Here is a 21,815-nt window from a genome sequence, read left to right as displayed (position 1 = left end):
CTCTGTAATTGGATATTTGAGTGCAAGTTGTATACCTACATTAAAAATATCACAATAACTATGTTGCAGGGTTATGTATTCTATTTTGCTGTCTGTTTCTGTTTTTGTACATTTTTTAAATTTGGCTAGCTGATACATATTTGGCTTGTGGGGTTTTATATGAATGTGGCCCATCCCCTGTTTGGCCATCAAAGTTGTATCACCTGAAATACAGGACATGGACCAAATAACCCTAAATCAGTTTTAACAGGTCTGTTTTATTCCACAATAATACTCAATAAATATTTGTGCAATATTCTCAGTGGCAGTTCTACTGTATGTCCTCAGATTCCATTTTTATCTTGGCAGCTGAGTGGACTCCTCTGCTTTATTATATGCAATTACAGGCCAGCCTGAGACTGCCAAATGCCATTTTCACGGATGTCCAAAATGTCAGAAAGCAGTGTGAATGTGTGGAAAAAGTGGAAAGCTTTGAGCTCTATTGAATCTGAGCAGCCGTGCTCTCCATTGTTCCAGCAGCAGCTGGTAGAAGTGAGGACAGGGGAGTCTATCTGTACGGCCTAAAACGCCTGTAAGAGTGAATGTCTCTGCTGTTTAATCCATATCAATAAAATGTACTTCTGTATTCTTTATTATTATTATTTAATTGTAACTGTAAAAGCAGGTGATTAAGTCCAAAATGTGTTGGCGTACTAAGATTTGTGGGTGGAGAGTGAGGTATTTGTGTTTATTGACGTGACAGATTTAGAAAGAATTAAATATTTGTTGATGAAAACTTTGGTTGTAGCTGCTGGGGGTTGGGGGTCGTAGGGATATGCTGTACATCACTGTTCCACTGTGGTGCATTTTCTTTCTTATAAAAGGACATATTCAAAGGAGTTCTATTCATTGTGCCCCTTTCAGTGCTGCAGGCTCCCATGCCAAGCAGGAGACAGGGCGATTTCAGTGATTCTGTCACAGTGAGAGCTCTCCGCTGGCTTCTCTCTCCCTTTCATGTGACACGAGAGAAAATGGCTGCTGCCTGCCCATGCTTCGGCATTAGCAGCTACTCAGGAGGGAAAGTGTCTCTTTGTTTTACGTGATAAAACTAAACCAGCAAATGAATCCTTTATGCATTTGACCAGTGGGGTGCAGCCCATGTGCAAAATGTATAATTACTGAATTAGGTTCTTTCTTTAAAAAAGGAGAACATTCTTATATGTGTATGTTGTATACTGTAATATAATATAAGCAAGTTACTTTATTTATAAAATGGAGATATGGATGATAAAATGGAGAACACAAATTATCAAATATTTTTTGAGGATAATAACACAGTTCACTGCCATGAGTATTGGTTTTCTTTTCATCTTTTTCCTGTAATCATAGCTGATGCAGTACTGAAAAAGACAAAAAGCCAATGAACTCCATGGCAGTGATGATAGTAACAAGTAATTATTATAAATATTAAGCAATTATTGCTATCATTTATCATTCTGTCCTAGTTCGGCGTACTCTTGCCCACATGCACTTCAAACAAGTCAAATGGAGGAGAGTGAATTCAGTTTGGCTCATTGTGGCTCTTATGTGTGTTTTTGCGTTTTTCACATCAAAGTGATGCAGCCATAATGTTTTAATAGTCAACGTCAAGGTCGGGGAGATGGTCCCTGGCCATTACTTGCACTTATGAGTCTCTTATTTTTGTTCACTCTTTAGATCCTAACATTTTAAAAGTATCCTGATGATACTTCTGTTTTTTTTTGCCCTTGTCCCATACTTGAATATGTACTGTAGTTGCCATGGTTAAAACAGAAATATTCCCTGTCCTGAATGATCATGGCGGCTGCAGTGACTGGGTTTGCCTGTTGGTCACAGTTGATGTCTTCTAATTTGAATGAGATCCATGATCTTTTTTTTTATTGAAGTTAATTAAGGATAATGATAATAGCCTAAATATAAGTCAGGTCATTTTATAACACCGCACATTTTCACACGCCATTAGGTTGACCGTATGAAGAGTCTATTTTGAGCTCTTGTCTGGACATCCCATCCGCAGCATTCCAAGTCCCCCTGTCACTGTTACAGGCATGGCTGGACTGTGTGTGTTAAAGTGAGAATTCAGAGAAAGGGGGAGAAAAAATTTAGTTTGTATGTTACATTTCATTATTGGCATTTGGCAGACGCTCTTATCCAGAGCGACGTACAGTTGATTAGACTAAGCAGGAGACAATCCTCTCCTGGAGCAATGCAGGGTTAAGGGCCTTGCTCAAGGGCCCAACGGCTGTGCGGATCTTATTGTGGCTACACTGGGATTCGAACCACCAACCTTGCGTGTCCCCATCATTTACATTAACCACTACACTACAGGCTACTCTATAGGAGTATGTGTGCTTGTGTATGTCTGTTTGACGAAAAGAGAGCAAGTGTGAATAGGATGTTCTGGTATCGCACACAGTAATATAGTCAGTTCAGAGTTCATAGAGAATAGTTTAAATGTAAATGATTGTTTGTTTTTCAGTGATAATCCAAATTATGCTTTAAAGAGTAACACGCATCCCAAGTCAAAAATGATGTAAATGTAAATAAAATGTACTGTTTGTTCTACAAACAATGACTAGTTCACTTGTGAATTGTTGTCTTTATCGGTTCATGCAAATGCATCTATTTTATTCTTTTAAAGACAGGGTTTATTTTTGTCCTTTGTTTTGATACCATCTGTTTGAAATGAGTGATGCTCTCTCACTTGGCAGGCACAGTGCTGTGCCTGTTATATTAATTTAATTTCATTTGGACAAATGCACAGGGAGAGGTGCAATAGATGGGGAGGAAAATGATTGCTACATTTTTAATTTAATGTAAGACTTACCTACAAGGAGAATAATTATGTCATGCGCTTATGTAAAAATAAAACACATTGAAAATATTCACGAACACTATTATTGATAAATATTTAGCAATAATTGCTAAAGGATTAAATATTTCTCAATATACTGTTGATAATTGATTTGTTTAGCCAATCCAAATCCCTACACTGTTATTGCAGAAAGGTAACTTTTTATGCTTTTCCCATTTTAATTGTTGTAACCAAGGTGTTCTTGAAACATGTAGTGAATATGTAGTTCAATATTGAATACATATTCTAAAACTCTGTGGCAGATATGCAATTTGATTTATGTGCGTGTTGTCCTTGCAAGAGCTGTACTATAGATCTGTCTGATGTATGGTTATCTACTACTTAAAAATAGTATACTTTTGTATTCACTCAATGAAGCACGTACCGCTTACTTTTATGCCATTGCAAAAAAGCGTATTGAGTTTTAGAATTATCGCCCAAGGACAGGAAAATGTGGAAGCGCGCTTTCTCCAACACTTATCAACCTGAAGCTATGGGCTGCTTTAGCTTTCATTGGGAAATAATGCCCTTTCTGTTGAGGTATTTGATGATAAGACTTGGAGATTGGAAGGAAAGCATATTTAGTACAAAATGAATCAATATTGCCATTTCTGTAAAACAGGAGATTTACATCGATTTATGTTATATTGTACGACATGTCAATTAAGCAATGTACAAGGCTATATTCTATTACTAGTCTTCAAAAACAATGGTGCTAATAATGTTTGATAACTCCTAAAAATTCTGTATCATAAAATGGGATACATAGTACATAGTACATAGTTTTTTTATCTCAGATTCCAGATAAGTGGGTTTCAGTGGAATCTTCAGTTAAGAAATGTTTGTTTTATTAATGTTTGATTAGGAGGAGTGCTTTATTGCTCGCTGGCAACCCATCAGTCTCAGTAGGGTTAAATGTTAATGTTCATAGACAGCATATTTGTGTTATTGGTCTCTTGCTGCTGTAGCCTACTGAGAGGTTTGATGCGTTGTTTGTTCAGAGATGCTCTTCTGCAGACCACTGTTGTAATGTGTGGTTATTTGCATTACCTTCAGCTCCAACCTGTCTGGCCATTCTCTCACCTCTCATTTGTTTTAGCCCCGCAGAACTGCTGCTTACTGTATGTTTAATTCTGAGGCTGTTGTGCATGAAAATCCCAGGAGGTCAACAATTTCTGACTTAGATCACATTACTTCCCTATTCTGACATTTGGCCTGAAAAACAGTTGAACCTCTTGACCACATCTGCATGCTTTTATGCATTTAGTTGCTGCCACATGATTGGCTGATTAAATATTTGCATTAATGATCTGGTGTCCAGGCCAACCTAATAAAATGGTCACTGGGTGTATATTTAGCTATATGCAGTATATATCTATACATATATATATATATATATATGTATATATATATATATTTATTCATATGGTCTATTTCAGATAAATAGTAACACAGCACTATAAAGTTCACATTTCATGGAGTTTACGGAGATTACATTATAGGGGCAACATGGCTCAGGCAGTAAGAGCAGTCGTCTGGCAGTTGGAGGGTTGCTGGTTCGATCCCCCGCCCGGGCTGTGTCGAAGTGTCCCTGAGCAAGACACCTAACCCCCTCCTGGCGAGCTGGTCGGTGCCTTGCATGGCAGCCAATTGCCGTCAGTGTGTGAGTGTTTGTATGAATGGGTGAATGAGAAGCATCAATTGTACAGCGCTTTGGATAAAGGCGCTATATAAATGCCAACCATTTACCATTACATTTACATTAAGTGTCTCAGACTAGACTAAATTCTGTAATTACTGTCTGGGATGTTTGGTTAGTCTTGCTGGAATCCCTCCAAGTGAATTGTTGGCTCATATGATGTTTGCTTAGCTCTGGAGAGCACATGGCTGCGTGGTCCTAACTCATGGTGGTACCTAGCAGTGATGCCTGAAATAGAGGGCTCCTGCTCTGTGCAGACACAGAAGGTCACCGTCTTGCTTTCCAGACCTTTTCTATCTTCAGGAAGGTTCAATTCAGTAAAGTCTCACTAGTGCAGCTTCAGGTTTCCACTTGGGTGAAGATGTCCATGCTCCTTGATTACATTTAGGTCCTGTGAGTTTTCTCAGTGGTGAGAGAAATATGCCCAGAGAGGGAACAATGCTTTCAGTTGTGGTTTATGTTATGGAAGCTTCTCTGGGGGAACTTGACGTCTAGCCATTGTGTGACATACAGTAGGGTTAAATACCACGCACATTTGCATGGTACATCTATGCCATGTAAAAGGACAATCACAGTGACTCCTGGTACTACAATTGAATCTGGTATTGACATCTGGTATTCAATGGACATGTTTTCTTAATTGATTTCTGAACTCACAAAACTACAAAAAATGAATATTTGCTTTTAAATATTAGTAAGATTTAATGTGAAATGTTGATGGAGGCCAGGCCATATGTTACTATGGTAGAATTAAAATTGCACTGCAATAGTTCTGTTCATCAACTTTGTTTATATCCATCTAACGAAATTCATCAAGTCAATTAGCCTACATGAATATGAATAGCATTCAGGAAATCTAATTCTAATCTAATTTTCAAATTGTTTAAACACAGAACAAAAAAACAGATGTTTTTCTCTATACATACCACAATAATTTCACAACTTTTTAGTTTTTTACATTGCTATGTAATTTGGAACTAGTAGGGTGTGTAGAAGCCGCTCTTTCAGCTCTCTATCACTCTCTTCTCCCCATCCTTATCCTCAGATGACTTAGTTGCGCTGCTTGCTGAAAGCAGGAACTTGAAATGCTAAAAATTACCAGACGTGCTGAATGACAAGCCTACTTCTATGATGAGTCATATAGAACCCCTCATTACTCTGTATTGGCTACATTTTTAAAGTTCATTTTCTTTGTTTTTCTTTCCCGATAAGTTATCATGTCTCTCTCCAAAAGCCATAGGCTGTTGACATATGTGTCTAGGAGTGCAGTCACTCAAATGGGAACTGATGCCATGTGTGAGTCAAAAACCAACAGAGTTAATCTTGTACGAGATGCATGGGCTGCTTTGCCATATACAGCCTTAAGCCCCTTTTTCACTTGATTCAAAATCCATTATCAAAATCTGTGCCAAAATTGGCATTGCTTGAATGCAGGCTTGGAGGTGTTCTGTAGCTCTTTGAGTCAGTCCCAGTTCTCTTCTGTATTGTGAGCACAGCAAGAGATTGATTGGCACAGATAGTGTGGAAGATTCCTACAGTAGCACAGGAGCACAAAAAGCCCTAGATAAAAAGGCCTGGGCCAAGATAGTGTAACAATGCTGTTGCAGTTCAGTTTGTTGCAGATGCACACTGAGGCCCGGGGTTCGATTCCCGGTCCGGCCAAAGGCTGAGTCTGGCCGCCTCACGTGGAGCGGCATAATTAGCTTGCCGTTCCGAGGGAGGGGGAGGACTCAACTGGCGGATGCTCGCTGCATACAGCAACAGCGCCTCGGAGTCACAGTCGCAGTTGGAGACGATGCGGCTTGGAGAAGGCGTGTCGCTCTCCGGATCGTTAGATCCATTCGTGCTGCCGGGGGATGTGGTCGTATGTCTGCAGTGTATCCTAGATAACATGGGTGATTGGTATAGATAGGGTACAATTGGCAACCAAATTGAAATCTGAAATCAGAAAAAGAGGGTGCTTTGGAAAGTCCATGTTTACTGTATACATTGCCTTCATGGGACTATCCCCATGCTTTGATGAAATGTATGGTATCCGTACTTGGATAGGCGGCACGGATGGTGCAGTGGGTAGCACTGCCGCCTCACAGCAAGGAGGTCCTGGGTTCGAATCCCCGTCGGCCGGGGCCTCTCTGTGCAGAGTTTGCATGTTCTCCCCGTGTCTGCGTGGGTTTCCTCCGGGTGCTCCGGTTTCCTCCCACAGTCCAAAGACATGCAGGTTAGGCTGATTGGAGAGTCTAAATTGCCCATAGATATGAGTGTGTAAGTGAATGGTGTGTGTGCCCTGCGATGGACTGGCGACCTGTCCAGGGTGTATTCCTGCCTTTCGCCCAATGTATGCTGGGATAGGCTCCAGCCCCCCTGCGACCCTATTCAGGATAAGCAGGTTAGGATAATGAATGAATGAATAAATGAATCCTTACTTGGTTCAGGGAGTATTTTTTTAAATATCTTATGAATCAAGTATGCATCAATTTCAGATATCTATGCATCCTGGCGTCCATGTTGTTTCTCAAGTGACATGTGATCTGAATGAGAACCACATATTTTCCTATGTGCATGCCATCAGATATGTCAGCTGATGCTCGCCATCTTTAATACCTTCAGAGGTAGCTCTTGAAAATATTCCTCACCACACTTTATCTTAAGTGTTCCCTTTTACCTTTGAACTGTGATAGAGAGAAGACAGGTTTTGAGGGAGATCTGAAAGAGGCTTTGGAGGTAAACAGCTTTGCCGTTGCTGAGATGCAATTGAATTAAGCACAGCTGCCTGCTTCCTTTCCATTCTCTTCCTTTTGAGTTTATGCATAATCTAAGAAGAGAAAGTTTCTCTCAGAGCAAGGCAGTGTCAGACATGGCTGCCATCTGTCATACAGTATGTCTACCCAGCAGGAATAATTCATGACAAAGCCAAGCAGTATGAGCATATTCTGAAGAAATGCAGTGGTGTAAGTGGAAGTTTTATTTATAATGTTCTGATTATCAACAACATTCACATTGACACCCCATGGCATTCTGTTTAGTATAATTTTATATCACTCAAAACAGAGCATTAAGAACCATTGACTCAAATCTTCTCAGCTTTGGAACTATACTGCAAAATCCATCATACGGTTTATGAAATTGTAATATAAATTAGATTTGACTATTACATATAACATTGTTTTTATGATGTGTGAATATAACATGTACTGTATAATGTAAACATGTACTCCTGTAGTGCTCCTGCTTTTCTTTGTATTTAAACAATGAAATCAACATAAAAAGCTGGAATGTTGTATATTTGTTTTACTCCTGATATTGTGTATATTTTTTGTACAAATCTCTCACAAAAAACAGCTTGTAAACTGAAGGACTGATTCACTACAGAGAGGTACGATAGCTCTCAGGGAAATCATTATCTTAAATAAATCCTAACATTTCAGACTAATCATTGCCTCAAAATACAGTAATACCTCAAAACTTTATTCTCCACACAATAAAATTATGCAGAATTATTGGTGGTGTCTCAGGACTGATGAATCTCATTGTGTGGCTGCCTGAGCTGTAGGATCAAAGGCCATTGGTCACTTTGCTTTGAGAGCAGGAATGAGTGGGGGGTCTAAACTGCAGCAACGTAAACAAACTGTTCACAAGATGCATGTACTGTGTGGCAATTCGTTCCTATGCTTAGCATATTTTTGTGACAAATTGCCCAGCTAGTGGACAGTCACAGTACTAAAGCCTCCTCCTTTAAGGTGGTTGTCCCAAAACCAGTGACTGGGTGTGCAAATGCTTGGCTGTTTTGGCATGTTCTTAGGCTGAGGTACACCTTTCAGCCTGTGTGCTCTGTCCTTCAGCAGTACTGCACTGGCAATGCAATCTGTAGAGAAATGAAAGAATATGCCATCAGCATTGAGAATCTCACTATTATGCTGCTGTTATTTGCATTTTCTCTGCCCTATTATTAATGAGTGTGCAGGGCAGGGATATTGCTTCATTTCCATTGTATTAAAATAATCAAGCTGTCATTACTTCCTTCTTGTTTTCTGGTGCAATTAAATTTTCTGTTATTCAAATGACAAGATCTGCCTTCATAGCATACATTTATTTGTGGCAGTTACCCTGCAATTTTCTTTTTTGTTATAATAATTGTCTCACTATTTCTGTGGTTTTACAGGCCATATCCTTTGAGTTATTACCTTACTCTGATGTATGATGAACGAAAGAAACCAATTTTGTTGAGTTTTTTGTTAGACTGTGATCACAATGGAATTAATATCAACCCCTCCATAATACCCATGTCACGATTATATTGTTTTATACTTTCACTGATGCACTTTCAAGTAGAAAATTGGGTAACTGATTGAACCAATACATTAAAAGTTGGAGTAATAGAATTTTCTAGGATGAAAGAGATGCACTTTAAGTCTTTTTGTTTGGTCTGCACATTTACCTGTTTTAGACCTCTTAATGACACAATTAAGAATGATTGGTTCAGTCTGCTTTTTTTCTAAATTAGAAAAGAAACAATCCAGGATGAAGCAATGGGTTATCTGTACCCAGTATGTGATACATTATTATTATTATCAGGAACATATTTTAATTCACTTTCTTTTAGATTCAGTTCAAGTAACCCCAAATCATTGCATTGGTTACAACACATTGTATTCACAAATTCGTAGTTTAAACACACATCAGATCTACCGTTATAAGAGCAAAGAGAGGTGTGTAGTTATTCTGAATTTACTGTATTAAACTGGCTACATGGCAATGACAATATCAATATAATGTTTCTGTGTCTGTCCTGTCTGTATTAGTGTTTCTTATTGTATATTCTTGTTATTTATTCATTATCATGCATATCTGGTTGTTGTTTCCCATTGCAGTTTCTCATTCGTGATCCCCTGTTATGTCTGTGTCTGAATGTTTACCAGCCCCAGTCACTCCCCTGTCTGCGTGCTTCACTATTCGGGTGGTTTTGGAAGTTTCCAGGATTTCAACATTCCTTCCAGTCTCGCATTTCTTACTTCCTGCTTCTCTCCATAGTTAAATGTTGTAAAGCACTATTCCTTCTAACTACTACTAATCTAGATGTTGTACAGTACTAATCCGATTAATACACTTACTGTCTGTCTAACTAAATAACAGTCACTTTAATTGGGTTGTTTAGATTTATCACCTAACTAATAATCTCTTCGTTTTCCGCACTGTTCTATAACTCCGCCTCCCTATGCTATCCATGATCACTTGCTTAGTTTCAGCGAAGTGTTCGCACCTGTCTCTGACTATCACTACATCTTCAATGTAAGCAAATGTCTACTACCTAATCCAGAGCCGTATGTTTTACATGTGTGTTATCGTGCATCCAGTCCGCGTTTTTGTCTCCCCCCTGTTATTTTTTATTTTATTTTTTTATTTGACCTTTATTTATACAGGGAAGTCCCTATTATTGTATTATTACCCTATTATGTTTCCCACCTGTTATCTATTTGTTTAGCCCACCTTCTCCCGAGCCCCACCTAGATTGTCATCTTCCCTCATGTATTTAAACCTCAGTCTCCGCTTTATTCCTTGTCAGAACGTTGATCATTTATAGTGCCTTGTACGTCTGTTCTTGAGATTCTTGAAGACACCCCTTTGATTTTGATTTTCGAGTTTGCCTTGCCCTCTGTTTTTGTTTGCCCATCTGCTTTCTTGGTTTTGATTATTTGCTTTGTTTTGTGACTTCGATTTTTTGCCTTAGCCCTTCTATACTTTTGCCCTTTGATTACTTGGATTTTTGACCTTTTCTCTACTATTCTTTTGCTTTCTGTTTTTGGCTTTGTCTTGTCTTGTCTTTGTTAATACGGATACAGTTTTGCTTTTAAATCGCATTTCAATATATAACACTTTTGCGCAGAAAAATCACAGAGCGTGGATATAATAGTTGTGGAGAAGTGGTTCCTCTTCTGTTCAGTCAGACAAAAGAGAAAACTGCATGTCGAGGACTCGTAAAACAGCCCATAAAGATGGAGTGCCGTAATATGAGGTGCATGAAAAAGAATGGAAGTGTCTCACTCACTGGTTTAATATCTTAAGCAGTAACGAGGCTTGCCTTTCGCAGAAGAAACAAGTTTGCTGAGTTTTGAGTTTCCCTCTTCAATGTCAGATAACTGCTCAGGCATAATATTAAGTGTCAGAAGTTGGATTTTGCGCCTCCTTCATGGGTAATGGCTCTGTGTTTCAGTCTGTACGCTCCGTTATGCCTTCTCATGAGCTGCCCGTCACTCATGCACACTACAGCCTGGGGCCTTTCTCCCCAGTGTTCTCCATTCTTACCCAAGTGTTATACCGTGTAGTGGCTGTTTGTGACATACGCACCAATGTGCCAGTGTTTCACAGTGGAATTGCATATCTTGAGCACAGCTGTCACTGTTGAATCAGATTTCACGGAATGTATTTTAAAAGGCAAAAGATGTGAGTTTCGCATGACCTTTCTTCCACCTGATTTTCATTTTCTTTTTACACTTCATTCACAAACCAAACACACTCATACACACACATGCACACACACAAGCACACTCACTCACACATGCGTACACACACACACACACACATGCACACTCACAGTTCTGCGTACAGTAAACGGATGCTTGCGTTCAGATTTAGAGAGAGACCTGTTAGAGAGAGATAACTGAAGATAAATCCAGCAGTAAGAGGATGTCCATTCATTTGTGGAGATAAATCAGTGTGCCAATTCTGGAACTTAATTAAAGATAACACTGCATGTGCTGACAGTGCTTTAGTACAAACCATGACTCTTACGGGATACTCTAACTGCTTTTGCAAGCAGTTAACCAAATACACTAATAATAATAATAATAATAATAATAATAATAAGAATAATAATAATTATTATTATTATAATTATAATAATACATTACCTGTTATGATAATTAGGGTGATAAAGATTATTTTGTATCAGTTACAGTATATGGTTAATTATTTATATAGTTATATGGTATATTACTGTTCAGAATTTAATGATCAGACCATAACTGAGATGCTCTCTGTTACATCAGGAGTACAGAGCATACAGACAAACTCAGTTACATTCAGACACAGCTGGAGCCTGTTTGATAAAGGTCACTCCTGGCTCTGGCCTTTCCAGTAAGGAGAAAATTGACAGACAGACCTTTCAACGTTCAACACCTCCGCACACTCTTTCAAAAGCTCCAGTATTCATCAGCAACAAGCACTGAAATTGCGCTTTCTCATCACAGCCCATATTTTAGTAGTATATTTCCACTTCATCATTATTTCTCTGACTCTAATGCAAGAAAGAGGACAGAGACTATTCTAATTCTGCATATCAAACCGGTTGTGATCAAAGTAGACCTTTCGAAAAGTTGCGCTGAAATGTGTTAACTAGAGATAGACTAGAGAGGACTGTCAGCAATTTATTGTTATTTTCCTACTTCCGACTGAGAGCGCTGGAACCAGAGTTCCAAGGTCAGAGGATCACTTGAGTGCTGAAATAACAGATAAACACTGTCCCAGCATCTGAGCTGACATAACTTATAATGAATCAACTTCACCAACATTTCAGTGCAGTAACTGGCTCAAATGGAGAAGCCAACCCTCTGCTGAAAATGAGCAGCGATAAACTCTTTCTGGACAGGCCAGGAGAACAGTGGCAAATGTCTCCATAAATAGAACATGAAAATGTCCCAAATCCAGGGCTATGCTATTACACAAGTTGTAGTAGTATGGCATCAGTCAGCTCAACATCCCCCAGAGCTGTTGAATTGATTGCTAACCCTGTTACCCAGCAGTGACTTGTTCCCTCTGCCCTGAGCTCATGTAACTTGTCTTCCTGACTTTTTATGTACTGCTGTTTTTATCTGAAATTTGACAAGATTTTAATTAGAGATTGCTTCTCTGTCTTGAGTGTTTTATTTTATTTATTGGTTATTAGGGAAACTGGGCTCCATGAGAAGAGTGAATGCATACAATGATCAGAGGCAGAGACCATCTGTGAATTAAAAATCTTTCAATGCTTTATAACCTAAAGGCGTGTGTTATTTTGAAGACAGCAAGCTAAGCAATTTCCTCTCACAAGGTAAACAAATTAAACTTTGTTCTGTGAAACGGTCTTCTTTCCAGAATTGTTCAGATGTTAGGAGGATTTTCCTGTTTATAAAAACAGTTTTCTTGTTAATGTATTTCATTTTTATATATAGTATGACATTATCAGAAATTATGAATTCAGATTTCCTTAAAGGGCATTTGGGTTTTTAGCAGATTACCAGTCAATAGATTATCATGGAAAGGTGATTTAACATGAATATCCATGTGGTGCTGGAAATGAGTTGGGGGTATTGTTTAAGTGTCTTTCCAGCTACTTAGATCCTGAGAGGTGAAAGACTATCACTTTATTGTAAATGGAGCACTTAGCTCTGAACACTTTACGATGTGCGGACTCAGAGCACTAGAGCTCGGACAGTGCACAAGTACAAAAGCACTTGTCCGCAGAATGAGCTGTCAGTTCAGAGACTGTGGTAGCAGGTCCACCAATGTTTCGGTTATATGGATGCATTAAAATAATCATCCTTGTTAGCTACAAGGTTTTATACCAGATGGTATAAAATGATGTATATTGTGTGAAAAATACAATGATTGAGGGTTTTTAAATCTATATTTGTTTAGTGAACTGTAGCTGGATGCAAAGATAATCATTTTTAAGAAATCAGGTCCGTAATTGTATGGTATTACTCTCACAAGTCCAGAATGCCTTCCTTTAAATTATACATAGTTGCTTGATTTCTAGCTTGCTCAACTGAACAAAGCTTGACAAATAGTTTATGCCTTTAAAAGTGGTAAGTTATTATTGGACTATTACTTTAATTATCATTAGGCATAGCTGAAGTCAAGCTTTCATAAATAAATAAAAATATCATATCTCTTAGTGAAGTTCCAGACATATTTCATTTTTGTGAGCAGGGAGCTTCAGGATCATTGAGGCAACTTGCCTTCCATGTCAGCACTTTCCCTGATAAAGGCCCAATAACCTGGCTAATCAGCACTGATTAATTGAACTGATATGTGGCTTGACGTCTGCGTAATTGATGGCTTTATTGGTGCGTTGCCTGCTTTGCAGAAATGATAAAGGAAGCAGGTGGATCGGAATTAATGAAGGTTACCTGATTCCTAAAGAGAAAAACTTCTCATGCAGAAACTGTGCTTTTTGGCAGCCTTCATGGTAAAAAAAAGGTTCCCATAAATTTCATATTAAATCACTGGCTGTATTTTTCTGGAGTAGACTAGTACTGTACGACTGTAAAACAGTAGTTTATCATTGAAAATACCGAACATTTGCCTGCCTATTGCTCCATAAACTGTAAACTTTATGTAAATCTACAGTTTATGAGGCAATAGAACCCAGACAAATGTTGACCAGGCTGGTGACCTCCTTATTAGAGCTGATTGTACCCCTGATCTGCTGTTGAATCTAGACCATGCCTAATTGGCAGCCCTGCTGGGAGGTAGAATGGTCCTGGGTGCTTGTCTGTGCTCTCCTGAACTGGTAGCGGGGGTTGTATCTGGGTGCATGCACACACACACATTTAAATGAAAAAGCTCACTGTACTGCACTGTATGTGAACAATAGCTCATTGGACTGTGAATCATGAATTCAAATAACAGCTGGCCTGCTGAAATAGTATATTGTCGTTCTTAGTGATTGCTATTTTCAGCTTTTATTTTGGACTTCTTATAGTGCGAACATGAGAGTCATAGCCATTATTTTCCTTGCTGTTATCACTCTGAAGTCCTCCTCTACTTCAAGTATCTTCTGGGACAGCTATATTTAACCAGACTGATGCATTATACATACCCCCCCCTCAATATATGTATGCAAGGAGCAAAAAGTAAAATAATGATCTTGCTGGCTGTCCCAGTTGTAGTGGTATTGGAAAATGGGGTTTAGTGGCTGTGGAAAGCCAGGCTGAGACAGCATGTTGTGCTGTGATATCCTGTGTGTCAGCAGGGGGCTGAGACTGTGTCCTGTGGTGGCTGGGTTTGTGCAGAAAGCACCACACTCCAGCAAAGGTCATTAGCAAGCAATGAATCTGACCCTGTGCCCACTGCAGATGTATGCCCCGAGTGCAGTAAGACTGAAATCCCACACATACCTCAAAATAAATGATCTAGTACTTACTGGAAAGAAAGATAATGGTTTTGGAATCATGTCATGATCCCCAGACTTGAATATTGCTGAAGATCTGTAGGGAGATCTCAAACATGCAGTGCATGCAAGGACACCCAGAAGTTACAGAGTTACAGTCAAAGAGGTCCGCAAGGAACCGTGGAAAAGAAATGCAAAATAAAGCATATCTGCCTACATAAATTTGAGATTCATTTTTACATACACTTTGACCAGGGCTGCCCAAACCTTTGTATACAACTATATGAACATATAAATATCCACACTTCCCTTCCCTCAATTTTTTGCATTGTGTGTGCTAGTGTGTGTATGTGTGGGTATAATTATGAGCATATTTCCTATCTATGTCTGCAGTAAACTCCTGGTAACTCATTAGTGTTCATTCCTGTTTTCATTCTGTTGCTTTCATTTACTCCTATTACTTGCATGTGTCACACGACACATAAAGTTATCAGTAAGTAAATGATTATGGACTTTCCCATGCACAATGCTGATGATATCTTCTATTCTTGTGTTTCAGTATGAATACTTCAATGCCGTGTTAATAAATGAAGTTGATGAAGAAGGCAATAATGTGGAGCTGGGAAAGGAGTTCATTTTGGAGCCAAATGACCATTTCAACAATTTGTCTGTCAACCTCAGTCTCAGTGTTGTCCAAGTCCCAACGAACATGTACAACAAAGGTAGGTTCTGACCATGCTGGCTTGGTGGGCATTTTCAGCTCTTGGCCTGCTGTGCTGTGCTGTTTCAGCTTTCTCTAGTGCTGTCATGCATTTACTGGAAAAGTCATCTGAAAATCAAATCACAAGATGCATTTACGTTTTCTGAAATTTCTTCACTGACAAATTACTTCTACATAATGTGGTGGGCATGACTGTTTTCATAGACCACATGCAATCATAATTTTTAATAGGTATACCTTCAGACAGTGAAAACAAATAATATGGTACTAAACCTATTCTATTCAGCTGAGGTTTGAAATTTTTTCCTGAATACAACAAGTTCAATTTCAAGTATAGTGCTCACAAGCAGAGGATTTGGTATTGGTATTGGCACGTTGATTGGATCCATAACATGGGTGTACACTTTAACCCGCATTGCACTAGTTTAGCGGTCTGCCAATCAGGATGAACCTTGATGTAAATATCCACATGGAACGGAAATGTCAGGCTTTTCTAGAAATAACATACATTACATTGAAATTAATTATTTTCCAGTTTGCTAATTTGGAAAAAGTGCTTATACAAGTTTATGTGGTTTATTTCTTAATTAATATTTTGAAATGAAAGTGATTTCACAGGGTGTTTAATAATAACTTAAAAACTGGTGTTGCGTGGAATTTCTTCATTCTCTGTTGACTCTTTAGGGCATAAAGTAATTTTAAATGGTTTGAATATCACCATTATATTCTAAATACTCACCCCCTCCACGCCCACTCTTCTGCTTATAATGCAAGTAAAGAATAATTTGGCCCATCCTGCAAGTTGTCAAACATTGTGACTTAAATCTATGACCATTGCTATGAGATGAGCCAGTGTCATTTTTGCTTTAATTCAGCAAACTTGACGATACTAAACTGATGAAAGTGGGAGAATTTGAGGAAATGAATGAAGAGAAATAATTTACCAGAGTGAATGGTGAATTTATGGAGCGTTTTGGAGAAATTCATTAAAAGATGGTTTGATCAGTTGGGTTAAAACTGGCAAGAGTTGGGCATGAGTGTTTATGTATCTGCCCCTGAAAATAAACATCACTGGCTATTCTTCCCTCTTTATATGTACAGTACAGTTTTAATGAGAGCAGTTTGAGGTCAGTTTATATTCAAATGAACATAATTATTTAAGTATAAATAAAATTTGTGCTCAAGTGTCAGCAATTATTTTTCAGTGCCTCTACTGATTGAGTCCCTTGGGAATGAACATTTAGTTGTTTATGTAAATTAAACCTTGAGACTGTAGATCAGGGGTGTCCAATCTTATACGAGAAGGGGTAATATAGGTTCAAGTTTTCTGTTTTAGAATAGCACTAAAATGTCTGCTTCTACTTATCAAGGTCTTGATTGAAGACCATGATTATTTTATTATTTGAATCAGGTGCCCATAAGATTATACACGTCTGCTATGGACTTAGTAATACATTTAAAGGAACAATTCTAATATGTAGAAAGATATCACTGTGAAGAATAACATGCACAGCACATACTGTTTTTAACATGTGGAGCTGAAATACCAGCCAAGAAAGTTGTGTTTGAAGCTATGGCCTCTCGACATGACCCTAAACACACTCCTGACTTGAATTTAAACCTCATCTAAGCAAAGTGAAAGGCTTTTCATCCAATAGACAAAGCTTAGACAAATCACCTATCAGAGTTATTTTTCCTCAGAAAGGATGCTCTTGCGCTGCCAAAATCACCTCTGTTTGTAGCTCATAAAAAAACTTGACAAACAATATGACAAATGCGAGATTGTGTACGGCTGATACGAGTGGCCTGTCAGCGGAGACAAATCCCGGCGCTGAGTGGGAGATCGATCTTCCCCGGCCCCGCTGATGATGTCGGACAGTGACCTCACTGCCGCCATGGTCTGCCGGCCAGTCCTGAGTCACGCAGATCCAATAAATGGAACTGCAGTAAACACACACAGAATGCCAGAAGACATTACAAATGAGATTTGGGGGGTAATTGGGTTCAGGCTGTCTGTTCTGTGGCAATGTTCCTCTTCCTGTCAGCTCTCTGCCAGGTGTTAGTATTCCCATTTATTTTGACTCTAATGAACGTTTTGTGGCTTTTTACCGCGAGTTGGTTGCCTGGACACAAAGGGAGTGTGCACAGGAGAACAAATGAGCTCCACATTCTGACACCTGATTCCAGCATGTTTGTGGAAGCCAGCTTAATAATAATAATAATAATAATAATAATAATAATAATAATAATAATAATTCCTAAATAAATAATAATACATATATCTTGGTGACACAGTTCATACATTCAGCTGCACGTGTATACCTGTACATACATGCAGCATTTCAGCTGCCTCCTGCACAAAACCTCACACAGTGTAGTTATTGACTCATAAATGTGCCATTAGTGCAGCTTCACCATGTTGCTACCTCTAATTGAACAAACTCTGCTTCTCTATTACGTGTTAGCGTGAGCCTTTTAACACCAACCATATGCAGCCACATCTTCTCTCAGTAATTGCAACAGTCTCACAGTATAGGTATGTTCGGTTAAGGCGACTGGGCGTTCCCTTTCTTGCTAATTCAATAACATGGCATTCAATAACATGTTTTAGCCAGTGATTAGTTAGATGGTTGTTAAATTGGGAATTCAAAGCAATTTAGAGACTGATTTAAACAAACAATAAACATACTGAACGGCCAGCAAATAAAGCAGACAAAATAAAATGATTAAAAAACTGTTTACAGTCACAGCTGTGCATGTGATATCAAGGATACATTTTATATCTTACACATGATTCTCTTCTTTAGAACATATTATACGCTGAGCATTTTATTAAGTATTTATTACCTAATACCACTTATTTTTTTGACTTATTAAGTTTAAGCTGCTGTAGCCTATCCACTTTGATGTTTGATTTGTTGTGTGTTCAGAGATGCTCTTCTGCATACCACTGTTGTAATGTGTGGTTATTTGGGTTACTGTCACCTTCGACCAGTCTGGCCATTCTCTTCTGACCTCTCTAATTAACAAGGCATTTCTGACCACAGAACTGCTGCTCACTGGTTGTTGTTTTTTTTTTCACACCATTCTCAGATCAGCAGTTTCTGAGATACTCAAACCATCTGGCACCAACAGTCATTCAATGGTCATAGTCACTTAGATCATATATTTTCCCCATTCTGATGGCTGATTAGTTACTCGCATTAATAAGAAGGTGTGCAGGAGTTCTTATTAAAGTGCTCAGTGAGGTGAAGTCTCCTCACCACTGGCTCCAGTATTGCATGTCTCTGTGCTCTGGCTTTATCAGGATTACTGCTCTTCTCTGATTCCCTTATCTGGGCCAGTGGGGGATCCTGTCATAAGCACTTTCAGTGACAGATAATGTGCAGTTAATTCAAACTCAGATAGCTGTAGATTTTAATTTATGCACTTCTAATCAACCTAATATAATCAGTTTAAATTAAGGAGCCCATTAACCGAGATACAGATGGATTTTTTAAAAGCATACTTGACTTATTTTTTTATTTAATGTAATCAGATGTGAATTCTTATAAAGGATTAGAAGAACTTTGTTTTACTTTTTGTAAACAAAATATATTATTATACACTGGATATATCAACTAGCCTCTATTAATTATGGGCTAAATTATATTAACTTAGCCTATACATTTCTGTCAAATACACTCTTGAATGTTTGACGCAGTGAATGTGTCATTTTAATATACTGGTATTAAAATTAAATATAATAACCTGGTGTTATATATGATAGTATAATGTGAGGTGTATGGCATATAGCTCATGTAAAGTGTTATTTTCAATTCTAATAACATTTATATGCTTCAGTGAGCACCCAAATGCATGCTTTTGTGAAATAACCCCAATATTCACCCTATAAATCTTTGGCTGAAATCCACATGTTTGAAGCATATCAGTGAGCTGCTTGTTGTTCCAGATGTTCCAGATGTGCATTGTTTTTACGAAGACATTTACTGGGGCCATTTCTATTGTAACATGGACTGGCTGATTTATTTTATTCCAAAATAAATTAAAAAAAGAACCATTCTGGAAAAAAAACCATTCTGACTCATATTATCTATCTGAATATAATACGTTCCATTCACGTTGGTGAAGCAAAATGCAAATTTGACAAAGTACAGTATTTATTGTGTCTCACAGGAAGATTGGCCTGCCAGCAATATTTAACTGTCCTTAACGGTCTTCTCCCATAATCAGTTTATCTGATTATATGGATTGGTTATGCCTTTGTGCATTTCCGCCTATTACACTACATCTGCTAGGGATGAGGGGGCTTGGTGGTAATTGTTGTGCTGTAAGCAAACAGAGAGGTGTCCCATGGAAATGTCCTCAGTCAGTACTGTTCAGTGCTCCCGGATATGAGTGATCAACAGAGGCTCATAAAATCTGACGTAAATGCTTTTTTTAATCAGTCTCAAATTGGGCTTTTCTGTTTGTTTTTACCCCTGCCTATTATCTCTCTATGTACAGTATGTGTGCTGTTTGAGGCTAAAGACAATGCATCAAACTGGTTGCCAATATAACTGTCAATAGCAGTTAAAAATATCTATATGAATAGCAACTGGAATTAAAGCATTGTGAGAAGGGACAATAGAGATTGCGCTGGGATTCTTCTTTAGATGCTGTTGAGTTTCTGATATACCGATGTAATTGCACATTAATACTGCAGTTATTATTTGGCAGTGCCTATGTAAGAATAAATTGTTAAGCAAGGACACATTAATTTGCATATAAATGCTTACTTTCGCAGACCCTAACTCAAATCATAACATCTTTGCTGTTTAGGTATTTGCTCAGGTGTGCCCCAATGTTACAGTTGCACATGCTTGTAGTTACAGCACTTACTGTAAGTAAGCGCTATTTCAGTATATCCACTGCATACTTTATTAGTTGGCGCTGACGGACAGATGAGGAGATGTGTTTTGGCGGTTTGGGTGGGAACAGGGGTGCGTCGGTGAGAAAGTGCTGAGTAGAGTCTTGAAGGTGCTCCCCTGAAGCCCCCGGGTTGTCACTCTTCCCAGCCTGCATCAGTGCTGATGGGCTGTGACAGCGGGCAGGGTGGGTGCAGGATGTGTTCAGACAGGAGCCAGAACCACCCGTGTGTGGCTCAGATGCACACACATCCAGCCAGAACGAGGGGAGCTCTTCTCCAATCATATGCTAGCCAGTTTTTTTGTTGAAACATTCATATTTATTTATTTATTTACTTACAGAAGTTTTCTGTATGATGTCAAATGTGTATTGTTTAGCAAATTTAGCAAATTTATCTAATCTTTCAATCATAATGCTATTTTGATTCAAAAGATGCATGATGGTACTGTGTTTTTTTTCAATGCCAATTCCTTCCTTTTTTGTTTTAGGTACTAAATTGCACAGACTGGTAGTAAAAAGGGGTAACCTAACCTAACTGAACCTGTGCCTGCTTTTGTGCACTTCATGTGGCTTTTTTTTGGCTTTGCCTTCAGCCATCTTTTCCACAATAATTCCTCAAATAAACAAATATTCATTGTGGAATGGAATATTAAGGAAATAAGCCGATTATGCGATGAATGACTTACAGGGAGATTCCCCTCTCCTTCAAATATTCGGGTGTCAGACAGCGGTGCAGCCTGGGCTCATGAGAGGGGTCTCTGTAGCTAATGTTGCTGAAAATAGATAATCCTGGCTAGACAGCCCTCTTGGAGGGGTTGATAGCGTATTTTGACCGAATGATATTCATAGTTCCTTTAACTGGGAAATTGAAAAAGGCAACCTAATCTAAAATGGATGTGCTTCATCACATTTCAATATCCGTGCCAGGAGACTCCACACACCCAGGCCTGTTTCTTTTATTTCCCTGGCCTTCTAGAACTTTTGATTATTATCTGCATTCATCAGACAGGACAGAGTAAGATTGTATAGAAATCCAGATACTATGTATACCTTACTGTATGTGTATGTTTGTTTCTTATCTGCCTTCCTGGCAAATTGATATGGACAAAAATAAATGCCTATTTGTTTCTTGCATTTCAATTTGAATGAAATATATGCATGTCTTCACTGTTTCAGTTGCAGAAAGTTTAACATGGAAAGCTATTTTCTCCAAGAAGATTAATTTTGTTGTTCAGTGGCAGATCACTGTTCAATAATTCTATAATTATTAGTAACTCCTAGTTATGCACACATGTAAGTGAAATGAAGTCACATTTTATGCATCATACATTTTTTGCAAACTAACCTTTCTGTAAGCAAATCACTCATTCTGCAAAATTATCTGTTGCTATCCCCCACTATTCTGTCTGCTAATACCCAAAATTAGCTTGAGAAATATGATGCTTATGTATCGTAAAATGATATAATT

The 21,815-nt window shown here is 38.4% G+C and overlaps 1 protein-coding gene across 1 annotated transcript in view; it reads left to right on the top strand.

Moving 5' to 3' along the window:
- The window catches only part of cacna2d3a (calcium channel, voltage-dependent, alpha 2/delta subunit 3a), a 173,901-nt gene that overhangs the window by 49,041 nt on the left and 103,045 nt on the right, over positions 1–21,815 (top strand). The window contains exon 5 of the mRNA XM_061257192.1: positions 15,278–15,440. Coding sequence (XP_061113176.1) covers positions 15,278–15,440 — 163 coding nt within the window. The remainder of the gene's footprint in view (positions 1–15,277; positions 15,441–21,815) is intronic.

This window comes from Conger conger, chromosome 10 (genome assembly GCF_963514075.1).
Source record: "Conger conger chromosome 10, fConCon1.1, whole genome shotgun sequence".
In the NCBI taxonomy this organism is placed as follows: Eukaryota; Metazoa; Chordata; class Actinopteri; order Anguilliformes; family Congridae; genus Conger; species Conger conger.
The sequence above is the reverse complement of the archived record's forward strand: the minus strand, read 5'-3'. Positions and strand labels throughout refer to the sequence as shown.